Genomic DNA, 16313 nt, shown 5'->3' on the forward strand with positions numbered 1-16313 from the left:
GTTTTGAAATTTAAATCGATTCTCTCTCTCCCTGTTGTTGATGGGCGGTGATAAAAAAATTTTTAGCAGTGATGGAGCTTTATGAGAAAGAAATTTAATTTATCTGTTACAACTGGTTGGTGCCCCAAATCCTTGTAAATCTTATTTAATTAAACTGGTCAACCTTCATGTGAATGGTGCTTTGCGTCCATTGACTCCATTCTTTATTTTATTTTGAAGAACAATAGCTTACTTGTGATAAATATGATTAAATTATCAGAATTCCTGTCGTTGTTTAACTGCGGAGAGTCTTGTTTTTTCTGTTGGAAGACGGACAAGAATTTTTGTTTTTACTTAACAGCGAAATGAATTATATTAGAATAAAGTACAAGAAATAAGCAATGAATACAAGATAAGAGAATAGACCAGCACAAGACAGGGCATTACACTCACAAAAACCGAATCTCAGTGATGAATCACAGTAGCATTACACTCCACAACGGCATCACCAGTCGAGAAATCAGCGAAGTAAGTCCTAAGCTGTGCAAACCCTTTGGCCATCCTGAACTTTCCTCTGCCTCCGACAATGGCAAGCTCACGCTCCGTCTGCGTAATAGGATTCCTTGAGAACACGCTGATGGAGCTCCCATTGAATTTACCCTGAGTGAACCCAATATCCCAGTAAACCACCAAAGTCAACACGTCTTGGCCGGTGGAAGTCCAGAGGCCTCGAGCATTCCCAATGACTCCTGACGTCAGGTTAGGACCCACGGTGATGGGATCATCGGTGGCATAAACGCTACCGAATGGGATCGGTGTGTCGTTGAAGGCGGTGGTAAAGTTAGGACGGGCTACCAGGATGGCAGTGGGGTTTTGGCCGCTGATAATATCGTGAAAAAAGAAGTGGAGTTTGGTGACTTTCTCCCTCGGAGGAACATATGGCTTGCTATGGGAGTAGTAACCTAGGCAAGGCGCCATGGCGGTGCAGAGGACCAGAACCCATGTCAATATCAATCTTCTTTCCATTGCTATTTTCTCCTTTCTCTCTTAATTACAAATTGATGGGAATGAACTGTATTATGCTTATTTAATCAACCCTCACCATCCCTAGTTTATATAGATCATAGAATTACCCCCTTTGGTCAAATAATATAGTAGAATTCTTTATATTCGTTAGGCTTTCTTTTGAAGAAAACAAAAGCGTTTGTACGCGGTGCAGCCCCCTGCCCACCTTAGCCAGCATGGGCAGCGCTACATTACGTTGAATGGCGGCAAATGGACCCATTCAACCATTTATAAAAAACTACATATTTTCAATGATAAAAATTTTGATAATTTTTTGGACTTTGACTCCAATACATTCTATTGAATGTACAATCAATTCAGATGACATGTAGTACATTCTGTGGGTCTGCTATCTCTTGATTTCTCTCCTTTCTTTTCTTCTAAACTTTTCTCCATTAATTTTTTTATTACGACAAAAATATTCTTATTTTTTCTATTATTTAATCACACATTTAAATTTCATTTAAATGAATGCTTTGATACATATAGAAGTTAAATTCGTAAATATTTTTCTATTATTTTTTGATACTCTATTCTTACATATCACGGATAAACTTGAGAATATTTCTTAAATTATACTATTGGACATATAATATATATATATATATATATATATATAATTTTTAATTCCATTTAAGTTTGCTTGTCTCTCTCTTTGACGAATGGGAAACAATAATGGAGCTTAATTTAAGCAAGAAATTCATTCGAATTAAAGTTGACATTCGTGATTGTGATGTGGAGTCGTGCTAGGTTTTGGGTTGATTTTATCTCTAGTCTTTATCTGTTACAGCCTGTTACTTGTAAATAAAAAATTACTATAAAAAATATAATTTATGAAGCTAAACTATATAGAAACTGCCAAGTAATAATCCAAAGTTTGTCCCTTTCGCATTAGCTAACCACAGACAACAAAGAAGAATTTTTTTTTTTTTTTGGGTATATAACAGAGAAGAATTGATATGAAAATGTTGGCAATTTTTATTCATGTTAAGAGATCTCAGTGGAGGTTTCAACTTTCAAGGAGAGAATTGATATTATAGATTACCTTTATTTCTTTTTCACAACAAAGAGAATTTTTTAGGAAGGATCAAACTGGGAATAATCTCTGCCCTAAAGCGGGTTAAATCCAAAACAATTGAAGATCATGATATATCAATCAGCTCAGTCCCTACTGTCTGTCAACGCCTGGTGAGTAGTCAGGCCAGGAGCCAACTTTATTGGTAGGAAAAAAACCAAAAACTAGACAAACATAGAAGAGAACTGGCAAAATGTCATCTTAGTGATGAATCACAGTCACTTTATACTCCACAATGGCATCACCACTCGTAAAATTCACGAAGTAAGTCTTAAGCTTTGCAAACCCTGTCGCCATCCTGAACTTTCCTCTCCCTCCGACCACCGCTAGCTCACGCTCCGTCTGTGTAATTGGATTCCTTGAGAAAATACTGATAGAGCTACCATTGAATTCACCCTTAGTAAACCCAAAATCCAAGTACACGGTCAGAGATAAAACGTCTTGGCCAGTCGACACCGAGAGGCCTTGAGCATTTCCAATGACCTCTGATGTTAGGTCAGGACCAAAGGTAAGTGGATCATTCGTGGCGAACACGCTGCCGAAGAGCCCCAGTCTGTCGTTGAAGGCGGTTGTCATGTTTGGACGGGCTACCATCACTGCAGAAGGGTTTTTGCCGCTGATAGTGTCTTGTAAAAAGAAGTGGAGATAGGTTACTTTCTCTGCCCGGGAAACATAAGGGACGCTGTCGGAGTAATAACCTTGGCAACACCGTGGAGTCATCGCCGTGCAGAGGACCAAAATCCAGACCACTATCAAACTTCTGTCCATTGGTGATTTCTTAAAACGAACGGGATTGCTCTACTCTGATTATTCCACCGCTAATGAACCCCCCACGTTCCCTGGTTTACATAGATTATTATACTATTCCCTCATTCGGTTGTATATAAAACTTTTTATGCTCTGTCGAGCTTAAACGAAAAACAAGTCAACTATGTGATATTGAAAGCAAATCGTGCTTAATGTTAAGCAATGGTAAGGTTGGCAACTGATGATGGGATTGAGTCGGGCTTCTTACTAACTAAGACAGACTTGTGCAGGGCGTGTAGAGTTAGCATTCCAAATTATTCCCCGATTGTCAGTTGTTTTTGGAAATGAAAAAGACCCAGAAAAATGAAACAAAAATCCTCTAACCCTTGTTAATTTGTGCTCCCTTACATGCCTTATGTATAAATTTTTGTCTTGTGTCTACTTTATACTTATAATAATAACTTATCTAATATTATGTTATCTTTATATCTAAACAAAGAGTAAAATTAATCATTATCAATGAAAAAAAATAAAATTAAAAACTTTTCATCTCACCATTCATCTTTTTATTTTTTCTTCTTTTAGGTCATTTATTTGTTCTTTATTTCTCTCTTGTCTTAACGTTAGAAGACCAAGACTCCATGGATCAAGAAATATTTTGTTTTTTTGTTTTTTTGGGACAAAAAAAGACTTGAATATGGAAAAGGTAATTAAGTTGGAAAAAGAAATAATGTGAAAGAAGAAATTAGAATGCAAAGATAAACATGAGATGGAAAATTTTTTAATTTAATTTTTTTCATTGATAATGATAAATTGTACTCTTTGTTTGGATATAGAGATTAGATAAATCATTACTATAAACATGAAGTAGACAAATGACAAAAATTTATATATGGGGCACGGGGAGGGGGCATGGAGAAGGGGCAGAGGATTTTTGTTCATGGGGAAGGGGATAGAGGATTTCCATTTTAAAATAAAAGACGATGGACACGTGGCTTTCTAATATGAAAGGGGCACCGATGGAGGCATTAAACAAGGGCACAGATTTTTGTTCTCCATTCATTGAATATGTATCTCTTGATTTCTCTCCATTTTGTTATTTATGAATTAATTTCATTTAAATAAAATATTTTTTAAAAGCATCCTTTTTATATATCACGGAAAATACACTAACGAGATCTATCAATATAAAAATTGTGACTTAAAAACTTGAGAATGTCTCTTAAATTATACTATTGAATATATATTTATATATGTATATTTTAATGCTTATAAAAATGTATAAATCAACACGACTTTAGAGTTCAATTACAATAAGTTTTTAACTTGTATTCAATTTGTTTAATACTTGTTTATAATATTATAAAAAGGTCTGTTTATTCTTGACTTGTGTATGACTGCAGAGTGCAGACAGGCGGAGGTATGAAAAATCGTTATTCTGCCAACTTCTTTAGTTATATTAACAATGACGGGACAAAAACATCTGACCTAACTGATGACTTATTTGTTAAAAACAACATTGAAAAGGACAATAATTGAAATCACATGCAGGTTTTACCGATGGCTTATTTTCACAATAATTGAAAAGGACAACTATTTTTTATACATAACAAAGAAGAAATTGATTTGATAATGATGTTAAGACGTCTCAGTGCAGTTTTCAATGAGAGAATTGATTTTATTAGAAAAGATCAAATCAGCTCATAAAAGGGAAATAATCTCTGCCCTAGAGTGGGCTAAACACCAAACAAATGAACATCATGGTATATGAATCAGCTCAGTCCCTACAATCTGTCAACGCCCGGTAAATAGTAAATGCAAACCCACCATAAGCAATCAGGGAGCCAACCTTATTGGTAGAAATAAAAAAAAAAAATTACTAGACAAACATGGAAGACAACTGGCAAATGTCATCTTAGTGATGAATCACAGTCACTTTATACTCCACGATGGCATCACCACTCGTAAAATTCACAAAGTAAGTCTTAAGCTTTGCAAACCCTGTCGCCATCCTGAACTTTCCTCTCCCTCCGACCACCGCTAGCTCACGCTCCGTCTGTGTAATTGGATTCCTTGAGAAAACGCTGATAGAGCTACCATTGAATTTACCCTGAGTAAACCCAAGATCCCAGTACACTGTCAGACATGGAACGTTTTGGCCAGTCAACGCCCAGAGGCCTTGAGCATTTCCAATGACCTCTGATGTTAGGTCAGGACCAACGGTGAGTGGATCATCCGTCGCGAACACGCTGCCGAAGGCCGGCGGTGCTTTGTTGAAGGCGGTTGTCATGTTTGGACGGGCTACCATCACTGCAGAAGGGTTTTTACCGCTCATAGTGTCATGTAAAAAGAAGTGGAGATAGGTTACTTTCTTTGCAGGAGGAACATAAAGGACGCTGTTGGAGTAATAGCCTTTGCAACACAATGGAGACGTTGCCGTGCAGAGGACCAAAATCCAGGCCAATATCAAACTTCTGTCCATCGGTGATTTCCTTAGAAATAACGGGATTGCTCTACTCTGAATAATCTACGGCTAAATGAACCCCCCACGTTCCCTGGTTTATATAGAGCATTATAGTGTTACCACCTTCGGTTAAATATAAAACCTTTTATCGTCTGTCGAACTTAATCTACAAAAAAGTCAACTATGTGATATTGAAAGCAAATCGTGCTTGATGTTAAGCACTGATAAGGTTGGTAATTGATAATGGGATTAAATCGGACTTCTTTCTAAATGAGACAGACTTGCGCAGGACGTACAGAGAAGCATTCCAAATTCCCAATTGCCAATTGTTTTCGAAATGAAAAATACCAGGGAAAAGTGGACTTTTTTTGGGTGATTCTTCGTTTAGTTTTGATTCCTTCTCTCCGATTGGTTTATCATTTATCTATCCTCCAAGAGTTGCTATCATAACAACTTTCCTTGGAGATTCCTTTTGTTGTTTTATAGCATTAAAAGACATAAGGCTTGGTAAATCAGCATTGAATATCAATACTAAAGCATTAATGAAAAACCAGAAAACAGAAACATGAAGCTAGCAGTGTGAGACAGAGAGATGCTGTAAAATAAGGCTACCTTGCCTTCTTTCATTTACTTCTCATATATATGTGAAGTGCGAGATTTACAAAGTCAACCTCGTACACTTCAATAAACAAAAGACTTAACTATTACATTGCCAAGCCATACCTACTGACTTTGTTAACTTAGACAAGTAATCTGTTACTAACAGTGCCGGCTCAAGGGTAAAGCCATCCAAGCCGCGGCTTTAGGTTCCAAAGTTTTAATAGATTTCTTCATTTTATAATAATAATATAATTAATTATATTAAAAATATATAAGAATTAAGATAATTATTAAAATATTTACCTATCTATCAGGCTTAATAAATATTTATTTTCTCTCCCTTTCACATATTTTTTTTCAATTATTTCACTCATTTTTTATGTAAAAGTTAAGATAATTAATAAAATAATATATTTTCTCACTTTCTTAATTATGTGTTTAATAAATTGAAATTTTTTATCACTTTGTAATTCTTACAATACTATTAATTCTCAACTATTTATCCTATTTTCAATCAAGTAATAGTAATATATATTTAATGATCTTTAATACTTTTTTTTCTCAACTATTTCCTCTATTTTCAATCAATTAATGGTAATATGTATTTAATGATCTCTAACCTTTTTTTCATATATATAAAACTAATTATCTACTTTTATCCAATTTATAATATTTACTTTTAATTTTTTTCCCTCATTTATTTTTCTCCAAAGAATATGCAAAAAGTTTGTTATGTTGTTATCTTCATAAAGCTATAAGCTTTATTTGTTATTTGCAATAAACATTCAACAATTAGGTATTATTATTTTAATCTTTGTAAATTTTTTTATTTTAATTTGGGGTTTATGTTATCTTATTTTTATTTTATGTGATAGTTAATTTATTGAATTATAAATTTAATTAAAAATTTTAACATATTTTTTAAAATTTTAATAAAAAAAATCTTATTTGAATATTTAATTTTAAGCTTTCAAGGTAATTGTCCTGCCCCTAGTTACTAAACCACCTAAGGTATGGTTGTCCATGTTGCCATTGACTTGCTTCGGTCTTCACAGCAAGCCTTACTTCAACAGCTTTTGCTTGTGGAGATTGGATTGTTTGCAAAAATAGAAATGATAGATTTAGTTCGAAGGCCAAAAAAACAAAGTCACTTTTTAAAAGGACACCTTCTCTGATTAGAAGAAGAAGAAACCTGAGAAAATAAATATTTGAGGCGATTAATGTGAGCCAGCGGAGCAACACAACCTGGTAACAGAGGTCGAATCGGGTGGGGATATCAAGGGGAGAAATGCCAGAATTTTTAGAGAAGCTGAAGCTACTTGGGCAGCGTGTGGGGTTGGTTTACGAAGGCAACAGGTAGTCTTTTGTAGATACTCTTAAGCTGATGGAAGAACAGGACCAGGAGCTAAACACGCAGTAAAACGTCACTGCATTCCATTTATGGGGTATGTTCTTTTCTCTACTTATGAAATTCTTAACATGGAACGTGAGAGGCATTGGGAGAAAGGTGAGAGCTATGAAAAAACTTATTAACAGGGTTAAGCCTGAATTTGTTTTACTGCAAGAAACTAAAAAACATTTGGCTGAGGATAATTTTTTTTCTAAACTGTGGCCGAATACTGAGACGAAGCCATGAAGGGCTGTTTTTCAGGGTTTAATAGCGCATCCGAGAGGCTAATTACCATGTGGAATGACTTTCTGTTTTTAGAATTGAATCATGCTTGCAGTCTCATTGCTTCAAGCCTTCATCCAGCTTATTTTGGATATGTCGACGAATAGAATTTTAGATGCGGTGTGGAAAACATTGATGCTCGAAATGTTGATAGAGATAGGCAGTGTCGTTGGGATGAACTCTGCAGGATCATATCCCATAAAACAATACGATGGTGCCTTGGCGGGGACTTTAATGTTGTGAGAGATCTGGGTGAGAATCTGGGGAACCATAATAATGGTAGAGCTATGGAACAATTCAACGAGTTTATCAACACAGTTTAATTAGTTGATTTATCAATGGTGGGTGGTAATTCTCATAGTGTAATAACAGAATTGACCCTTCCTTTAGCAAGCTCGACAGATTTCTCGAGGAACTGGATTATTGGATTGCAATCCAAATTTAATTCAAAAGTGTCTCCCCTTTTCTTTATCAGATCACAATCCCATACTGTCTTGTTAGAGGAAAAAAGATATATTTCAAGAGGAATGGGAGGCGATAGAAAATCTTGAGAGTAAGGAGTAATGGTGATAATGCAAGGGGCATCAACAATGGGGTGAAATGCAGAGAACTTATGAAGTTGATCATCAACAACAATCTGAACCTCCTATTGGTACAAGAAACAAAAATGGAGCAAATTGGAGACGTGAGAATCAGAGGCTAGGGGTTCACAGATGATATTGACTGGACTATAGTGCCATCAAATGGACAATCCGGTGGTCTGTTAATAGTGTGGAATATTGCTGCATTTGTTAAAAAGGAAATTGTGATTGATCAGAACGTCTATGTTACCTTTGTGTTTTTTTTTTTCTCTTCATTCCTTGTCGTCTCCTCTTGTCTAAGGGCTGTTTTTTTTGTTGTCTTTGAAAGGGACATGTAGTGATCAGGTTAGACTTTTGCTTAGAATAGCGAGCTCTTTTTGTTAAGCTCAAACAGGCAAGGAACTGCTTCTATCTTGAAGCTGCTCCTAATGCAAATGTACAGCTCCCTTCTTCTGCATAAGCTGGAAATTTATGCCAAAAAAGTCTTTAGCAAATAGCTAGAGTCTTTAAATGGCATGAGGGCTTTATGCTTAATAAAAACACCTTTCAAAAAAAAAAAAAAAAAAGGAACGTCTATGTGAAATGAATTTGGGCTATGGCCTATGCGATAATTTAATCTCCTTGATACCTCTGGAAATATTCTAGGAATTTTCTCAGGACCAAATGGAACTGCAGAGCCCTATTATAGGGAGCTATGTATGATCAAGGTGGCTTTGGAATTATTTACAAACTCTCCTTTTGCAGGCTTAAACAATTGATAATTAAAACTAGACACAAAATTGGTAGTAACCAGGATTCTTAATTCCTCCAAAAGACCATGGCAGTACTGGAAAATTCTCCAGCAAGTATATCTTCACCGTGAAGCCATCGGTTCTGTGTTTTTCTGTAATGTATACCGAGAGTTCAATTCATATGCAGATACTGTAGCAAAACGGAGAGAACTTATTTGTTGCATGGCTTTGATTTGAATGAAATATTGAGAGGATGTTATGCAGATACAATCTATAGCTGAATGCGTGCAGAGGAGATTGCAAAATATGAAACTGAGATGCAAGAGCCATGTCTTGTAATCTGGACGGCTTTATGATGATATGTAATATGGGGGTTGAACAAACATTATTCAAACTTGTGTTGGGTTTAATTGGGTGTATGAGCTGAATTGGCATAAATTGGCAGTATATGTTGCACCCTGACAAACCGCTTTTACTCTATTTCAATGATAAGCTTGGCTTAACAGAAAAAAAAAAAAAAAAAAGAAGATAAGGTTAAAAAAGATAGATTACATTTTCTAAATTTCTTTTATTTTGAAAATATATTTATGTTTATAAAATATATGAATCAACACGACTTTAGGGTTCAATCATAACAAGTTTTCAAGTTGTACTTAATACTTAATTATAAAAAATAATGACAGGCGAAAAACATCTGACTTAACTGATGAATTATTTGTAAATAGTGACAACAATAAATAGGACCTATAAAGAAAACAACATTAAAAAGGAAAATAATTGAAAACAATAGCCTCGTTACTTGTAAAATTTAGGAAGCTAAAATATACAGAAATTGCTACATCATAACCCAAAGTTTGTCCGTTGCGCATTTGCTAACCACAAACAACAAAGGAACTGTTTTTTGGGTACATAACAGAGAAGAAATTGATGTGAAAGCGTTGGTAATTTTTATTCAGGTTAACAGATCTGGACGGAGGTTTGAAGGAGAGAATTGATTTTATGGATTACCTTTATTTCTTTTTCACAACAAAGTGAATTTTATTAGGAAAGATCGAATCAGCTCATAAAAGGGTAATAATCTCTTCCTGAAGTGGGCTAAGCCCCAAACAATTGAAAATCATGATAGAGCAATCATGGAGCCAACCTTATTGGTAGGAAAAAAAAAGAAAAAACAATGACTAGACAAACATGGAAGACAACTGGCAAATGTCATCTTAGTGATGAATCACAGTCACTTTATACTCCACAATGGCATCACCACTCGTAAAATTCACGAAGTAAGTCTTAAGCTCTGCAAACCCTGTCGCCATCCTGAACTTTCCTCTCCCTCCGACCACCGCAAGCTCACGCTTCGTCTGTGTAATTGGATTCCTCGAGAAAACGCTGATAGAGCTACCATTGAATTTACCCTGAGTAAACCCAAAATCCATGTACACTGTCAGAGATGGAACGTCTTGGCCAGTCGATGCCCAGAGGCCTTGAGCATTTCCAATGACCTCCGATGTTAGGTGTGGACCAACGGTCATTGGATCATCCGTCACGAACACGCTGCCGAAGGGCGTCGGTGTGTTGTTGAAGGCGGTTGTCATGTTTGGACGTGCTACCATCACTGCAGAAGGGTTTTTGCCGCTCATAGTGTCATGTAAAAAGAAGTGGAGATGGGTTACTCTCTCTACCGGGGGAACATATGGGACGCTGTCGGAGTAATAACCTCTGCAACACGATGGAGCCGTTGCCGTGCAGAGGACCAAAATCCAGGCCAATATCAAACTTCTGTCCATTGGTGATTTCCTTAGAAATAACGGGATTGCTTTACTCTGAATAATCTACGGCTAAATGAACCTCCCACGTTCCCTGGTTTATATAGAGTATTGTAGTATCACCACCATTGGTTAAATGTAGAACTTTTTATAGTCTGTCGAGCTTCAACTAAAAAAAAGAAAGTCAACTATGTGACATTGAAAGCAGATTGTGCTTTATTTTTTTTGCCCAGCGCAAATCGTGCTTATGTTAAGCAATGATAAGGTTGGTAACTGATAAAGGGATTATGTCGGGCTTGTTACTAATTAAGACAGACTTGCGCAGGGCGTGCAGAGACAGCATTCCAAATTCCCAATTGCCAATTGTTTTGGATATGAAAAATATCACATAGTTCTGATTCTTTTGGGTGACTCTTTTTTTAGTTCTGATTCTTTCTCTCCGATTGGTTTATCATTAATCTATCCTCCAAGAATTCCCATGCTAACAACTTTCCTTGGACACTCCTTTTGCTTGTGGATGTTGGATTGTTTGCAAAAGTAGAAATAATAGATTTAGTCTGAAGGCATTCTTGATTCCCTTAATATGGTATCTACCCTCGCAATTCAACAGACCACCGAAAGTTTTCACGCCACTATACTAGACAGATCAATCATCAATATTTCTTGGAATCCAACTAAGCCAAGATGCAAACTCACCTAAGATGGTTCTGCCTCAGGAAATCCTGGTCCAGTTAGTACCGGAGGACTTTTCAGAGATGAATGCCGGAATATTGGTGCTTCTCAAAAAAAAAAAAAAAAAGGAGAGGTAATATTGGGGTTTCACATGACATGAGAGTTGACTTTGCTACTTGTATAAAACCAATGTTAGGGGCCTTAATTAGAACCGGAAATTAATTGTTTAGAAATTGTGAGTTTTTTATTTATAATTAAAGAAGGGGGATTCGAATTTTTTTTTTAGACAGGGGATCATATATCAATTAATGAATCACATAATTAGGTGTAATTTAGAAACTAAGATTAATATCTAACTTGTTTTGTAACTTTTGCATTATGACAAAACTGATTGGAATCATATGGGTTGATAATTCCAGGTTCGTTGTAATGGAAAATTGTATCAGCATATTGCCCTTATTAATCCTTTCATGTGACTAAATGTGAGAGGAATGAACAATTCCTACCTCCAACGCCAAGTCAACCAGGCCACCCACCCCCTCTTTTAATTTTTTTTCCTTAAAAAAAAAAGAATTGAAATCATTTACAGCTAAAATTCACACTTAGTGGTTACTCAATCCATTTGCGCATCTTTGGTTCGAGAGAATGACTTGATACATTAAGCAAATCTCAGTTGTCTGCAAATTACTCATAATACTACAATTTTATTCCTTCTTTCAAAAAAAAAAAAAACCTACAATTTTATTCCAGATTAAAATAGCACTTCATCTTAGTAATGAACCACAGTCACATTATACTCAACAATGGCGTCACCACTAGTCACATTAAGGAAGTAAGTCTTAAGTTGTGCAACCCCTCTAGCCATCTGGAATTTTCCCCTTCCTCCAACCACAGCAAGCTCACGTTCAGTCTCCGAAATCGGATTCCTCGAAAACACACTGATGGAGCTTCCATTGAACTCTCCTTTAGTGAAGCCAAAATCAAAGAATGCCACCAGGGTCGGTATATCTTTACCGGATGACACCCAGAGCCCTCGAGCATTCCCAATAACCTCCGAGGTCAGCTCAGGACCTACGGTGAGGGGATCATCTATGGCAAATACGCTGCTGAATGGCGCTAGAGCGCGGTCGTCGCTGCTGATGTTGGCACGGGCTACCAAGACAGCAGAAGGATCTTTCCCACTGAGAGTGTCGTGGAAAAAGAAGTGGAGATTGGTAATTTTCTCTGGCTTGGGATCATATGGCACCGTCTTGGAGTAGTACTGGCTATAGACCGGTGAGGTGGCGATGCCAAGGATCAAAATCCAAGTGATGATCGGTCCTCTTTCCATATTCCAGGTTTTTCTTTTTCTCCGCTGGTTAGATATAATGTGGCTTTAAGGACTTTGCTTGAATGCAATAGGGAAATGTCGCAACTTGCCTAGTTTATACGGATTATTACTTGGAAGGTTATATATAGTAAGAAAATCATAGCTCATAAATATTGTACCATAATTTTCAATTCTAAAGTAAGAAAGTCGGTCTCATTCAGTCAAATCAGTTTGATATGGAAACTGTTACTTGGCCGCCCAATCCGTCCTACCTCCCCTGTCCCCATGTTCAGGGCCATGCCATCAATACCTAGTGATAGCCTAACGGTAACAGCCTTGAAACCTTATGGACACTCTATTTGCACCATTAGTCCTTGTTTGGGAGAGAACAACTTTATGTTAAAATTGAATTAATCAAATAACTTGTATTAAAACGATTTTCTTAATTGATTTTTGATTAATTCGAAAATAAGTGTCATTAAATATAATTAATTTGGTTGGTTTTGATTTTAAATTTTTTTCAATTAATCAAATTAATTAATTTAGGATTATAAGTAATTAAGTAAATATATTTTAGTGTATTTTTCATTTTTGAATACATGAAAAATAAAGGGTTTTGATTTTAATAGAACATTTTTAATCGAATTTGGACAAGATTTAATTATTAAATTTCTATAATCAAATTCAAAATTAACACTCATTGATCACTCATAATAAATTAATGGTTGAATTCGATGTTGGATTTTTGAATAAGACATTCCAAAATTCCTGTAGGAAAACTGTTTTTTAATTAAAAAAGTCAACTTTGATTTTGTTGTCTGAATCTAATTACAAAAACAAAATATTATGATGATTATGGAAATTAAATTAGTTTTGGTATGAATAAGAGAGGAAAACGATCTATTATTCCCTCTTGCAACTTGGCATAAGGAAAAAATGGAAAAAAAAAATTAAAGAGTTGTCTCCCCAAGATCAAATGCGTCGGACCATTAACTAATAATTGCCTCTATTTTCCATTTTCTATCACACATTCCAAACAAGCAGAAGAAAATATTGGTTTCCCATCCTTACCTTTCACATTTTTCTTTCCTTTCTAAATCTTTACTTGACAGGGAAATTGAAAGGAAAGTATATGATTTTTAACCTCAATTAAACCAAAACTTAAATGGAGGACTTAGGGCTTAACATAGCAGCAATTGCTTTTAGTGCTTGAATGAAGGAGGCCTCCTAATCTTGGTAGCTTGCTCGAATCCATATGCAATCTCTATTAGCGTTGGCTCCGACCCCTTTAGTCCTCCAAAGGTAATGCCAAAGGGCATTCCGTCTGTATCATATCCTGCAGGGACACTTATTCCTGGAAAACCACCAATTGCAAGCAGATGAGAACCGAGATGGAGAGGAGCTAACAACGCGTCCAGCTTGTTCTTCTTCATTAATTTCTCAAACCCATCTCTTGACGTTTTTGCTAAATTTGTTAATGCTTCCTTCTCTTTTTTCCCGATTCCGTTTGTAGCTTCAGCTTCAAGGAGAAGATGCTGGCCATATTCCTTGACTTTTTCCTGCATTTCCATTCAAATCAAGCAAAACTCACTTATTTACCCAAGTTTAAGGTATAACTTTGCAGCTATGTATGTAATACCAGCAGAAATACTGACCAAATCTGAAAATTTATTGTTGAATGCAATGACATCTCTCAAGGATCTTACAGGAGATACCACAAGCTCTTTCAGGTAAGAATCCAAGGCCAATTTGAACTCAGCATTCAATGCTATAGTTTCATTATCTAGGAATGAGGTATATGCAGCCAGAAACTTGTCTGTGTCCAAATTTTCTACCACAACTGCACCTCCTTGCCTTTACTTGAAGAAAATTTGATTTTCAATTATTAGTAACAAAAAGTGTCTAAAATTATGATTCGAACTTGAACAAACAATTGCAAATTTTTTGTTTTGGTACCTTAAAGTCGAGAAATGACTCTCAAAAACTTCAGACATAAGAGATCCATTATTGAATCTGAAGAACACATTCCTCAATAAGCCCAATCTCTTCCCTTTGAGACCATAGGGCTTTAGAAATTGTTTGTAGCCACCATGTGGAATGTACTTCGATGCTTCAATGGTTGCTTTATCATTATAATCTATGCCTGCAATGGCATCAAGAACATATACAGCATCTGCCACCGTTCTGCACATGGGTCTGCTTCAATTCGTCAGAGCAGGAGTCCATTGTTATTTTTGGTGTATTGCAGAAGCTATATAAAAGGTTTAATACGAGAACCCCTACTCCTTAAAGAAAAAGAGGGAAAAAAAGGATCATAAAAACTTAATTACAAGAACTAATGAGCTATAAGGTGATAGACAAATCCTCTGTTTCTCGCCGAGGACGAATACAGTTAGAGTGATTATTCACATTAAAAAATACTTTCCTCCAGTTATGAGCTATTGCAGAGAACAAAAAGTGAGGGAAATTGTGGATTTTTTTTCTGAAGGACAGAAATCAGAGAATAATACCTACCCAACCGTATCCTGCCTAGGACTAATAGGGATGACTCCAGCTCGACTGGTAAGACCGACAGTGGGTTTGATGCCAACAATTGAGTTAAAACTGGATGGACATAGAATTGAGCCAGCAGTGTCAGTCCCAAGCGACACTGCTGCCATATTTGCCGCTACTGAGATTGCCGATCCACTACTTGACCCGCACGGATTTGCTGAAAGATTATAGGGATTCTGCTTACAAGTTCAGAAAATTGTGTTTGTTTCTTAAATCATTTCTTGTTAATTTGGAAATCAATCCAAATTAAGTTTTACAATAATACAAAACTGCAGAAAACAGTATTTGAATGTTTTTAGCTCTGTAAGACTCATAATAATTTAAGACTATTTATCTGATCTTGTATTTTCATAGAAAATTAAATTCTATATCAACTTATTTCCATTTCTATCTGATAAATATTGCAGGTTCATTCGTGTCAGTGTAGTATCCTTTACTCACCTTTCCTTGGCCAGTCCGGGCACACCAGCCAGCGGGTGCATATTCGTCCCTGTAATGAGCCCACTCACTCAGGCTAGCCTTTCCCAGAATAATAGCCCCAGATTTCCTCAATTTGGTTACCACACCAGCATCCCGAGGGACGACGGAGCCTAGTAGCGCAAGTGAGCCAGCTGTGGTGTTCATCTTATCTTTGGTAGCGATGTTATCCTTGAGCAGAATAGGAATACCATGCAGGCCAACAAGTGATCCTGGTACTTTAGCCTTGCGCTCTCTGTCAGCCTTATCAGCTTGATACAGAGCATCCGGGTCAATCTCTATGACCCCTCTAAGGAGAGGGTTGAGCCTGTGGATTTCTCCTAGGTAGAATTCAACAAGTTGCCTTGAGGTGAGTTGGTTTCTTTCAAAAGCAAGTTGGAGATCGTGTACGCTTGCTTCTTTCATGGAGAATTCATGGTTCATTTTGGAATGAGACCCAGACGACAAAGCGGCTTGAACAAACAGAACCAATGGTATAAAGTGGGAAACACTTAGTAGAGAAGATTTGTTTGGCGCCATAGCTTAGCAGTAATGGGAGATATCTAGCTTTCTCGAGTCCAACTCTTTTAGCCTGCATAGCACATGAATTTCTCAGGCTACAAATAGGAGCCACACAAAGCCTTGGTGC

The 16313-nt window shown here is 36.4% G+C and overlaps 2 protein-coding genes and 4 pseudogenes across 2 annotated transcripts; all 6 read right to left on the reverse strand.

Moving 5' to 3' along the window:
• Window positions 1-320: 320 nt before the first annotated feature.
• Window positions 321-1074, reverse strand: LOC18607595 (dirigent protein 4 pseudogene; annotated as a pseudogene).
• Window positions 1075-2072: 998 nt separating this feature from the next.
• LOC18607596 (dirigent protein 4 pseudogene) lies at window positions 2073-3169 on the reverse strand (annotated as a pseudogene).
• A 1349-nt stretch (window positions 3170-4518) lies between these two features.
• LOC108660745 (dirigent protein 4 pseudogene) lies at window positions 4519-5510 on the reverse strand (annotated as a pseudogene).
• Window positions 5511-9978: 4468 nt separating this feature from the next.
• Window positions 9979-11042, reverse strand: LOC18607597 (dirigent protein 4 pseudogene; annotated as a pseudogene).
• A 934-nt stretch (window positions 11043-11976) lies between these two features.
• Window positions 11977-12748, reverse strand: LOC18607598 (dirigent protein 4-like). The gene has a single exon (XM_007041851.3). It carries the CDS (start codon window positions 12674-12676, stop codon window positions 12116-12118), a length of 561 nt encoding a protein of 186 aa, XP_007041913.3. The 5' UTR covers window positions 12677-12748; the 3' UTR covers window positions 11977-12115.
• Window positions 12749-13613: 865 nt separating this feature from the next.
• Window positions 13614-16288, reverse strand: LOC18607599 (putative amidase At4g34880). Its single transcript, XM_007041852.3, has 5 exons — window positions 15650-16288; window positions 15170-15384; window positions 14612-14851; window positions 14311-14509; window positions 13614-14214 (listed from the first exon to the last, which is right to left on the reverse strand). The coding sequence occupies exons 1-5, from the start codon at window positions 16202-16204 to the stop codon at window positions 13858-13860; spliced, it is 1566 nt and encodes a 521-aa protein (XP_007041914.3). The 5' UTR covers window positions 16205-16288; the 3' UTR covers window positions 13614-13857.
• Window positions 16289-16313: the final 25 nt, after the last annotated feature.

This window comes from Theobroma cacao, chromosome 2 (genome assembly GCF_053813885.1).
Source record: "Theobroma cacao isolate CCN51 chromosome 2, ASM5381388v1, whole genome shotgun sequence".
NCBI classification, from domain to species: domain Eukaryota; kingdom Viridiplantae; phylum Streptophyta; class Magnoliopsida; order Malvales; family Malvaceae; genus Theobroma; species Theobroma cacao.

Coding starts and splice junctions, on each gene's coding strand:
- LOC18607598 (XM_007041851.3), bottom strand. CDS start 12,676: ATGGAAAGAGGACCGATCATCACTTGGATTTTGATCCTTGGCATCGCC.
- LOC18607599 (XM_007041852.3), bottom strand. CDS start 16,204: ATGGCGCCAAACAAATCTTCTCTACTAAGTGTTTCCCACTTTATACCA. Junction 15,385..15,649: donor CCCGGACTGGCCAAGGAAAG/GTGAGTAAAGGA, acceptor ACTTGTAAGCAG/AATCCCTATAATCTTTCAGC. Junction 14,215..14,310: donor ACAATAAATTTTCAGATTTG/GTCAGTATTTCT, acceptor ATGGAAATGCAG/GAAAAAGTCAAGGAATATGG.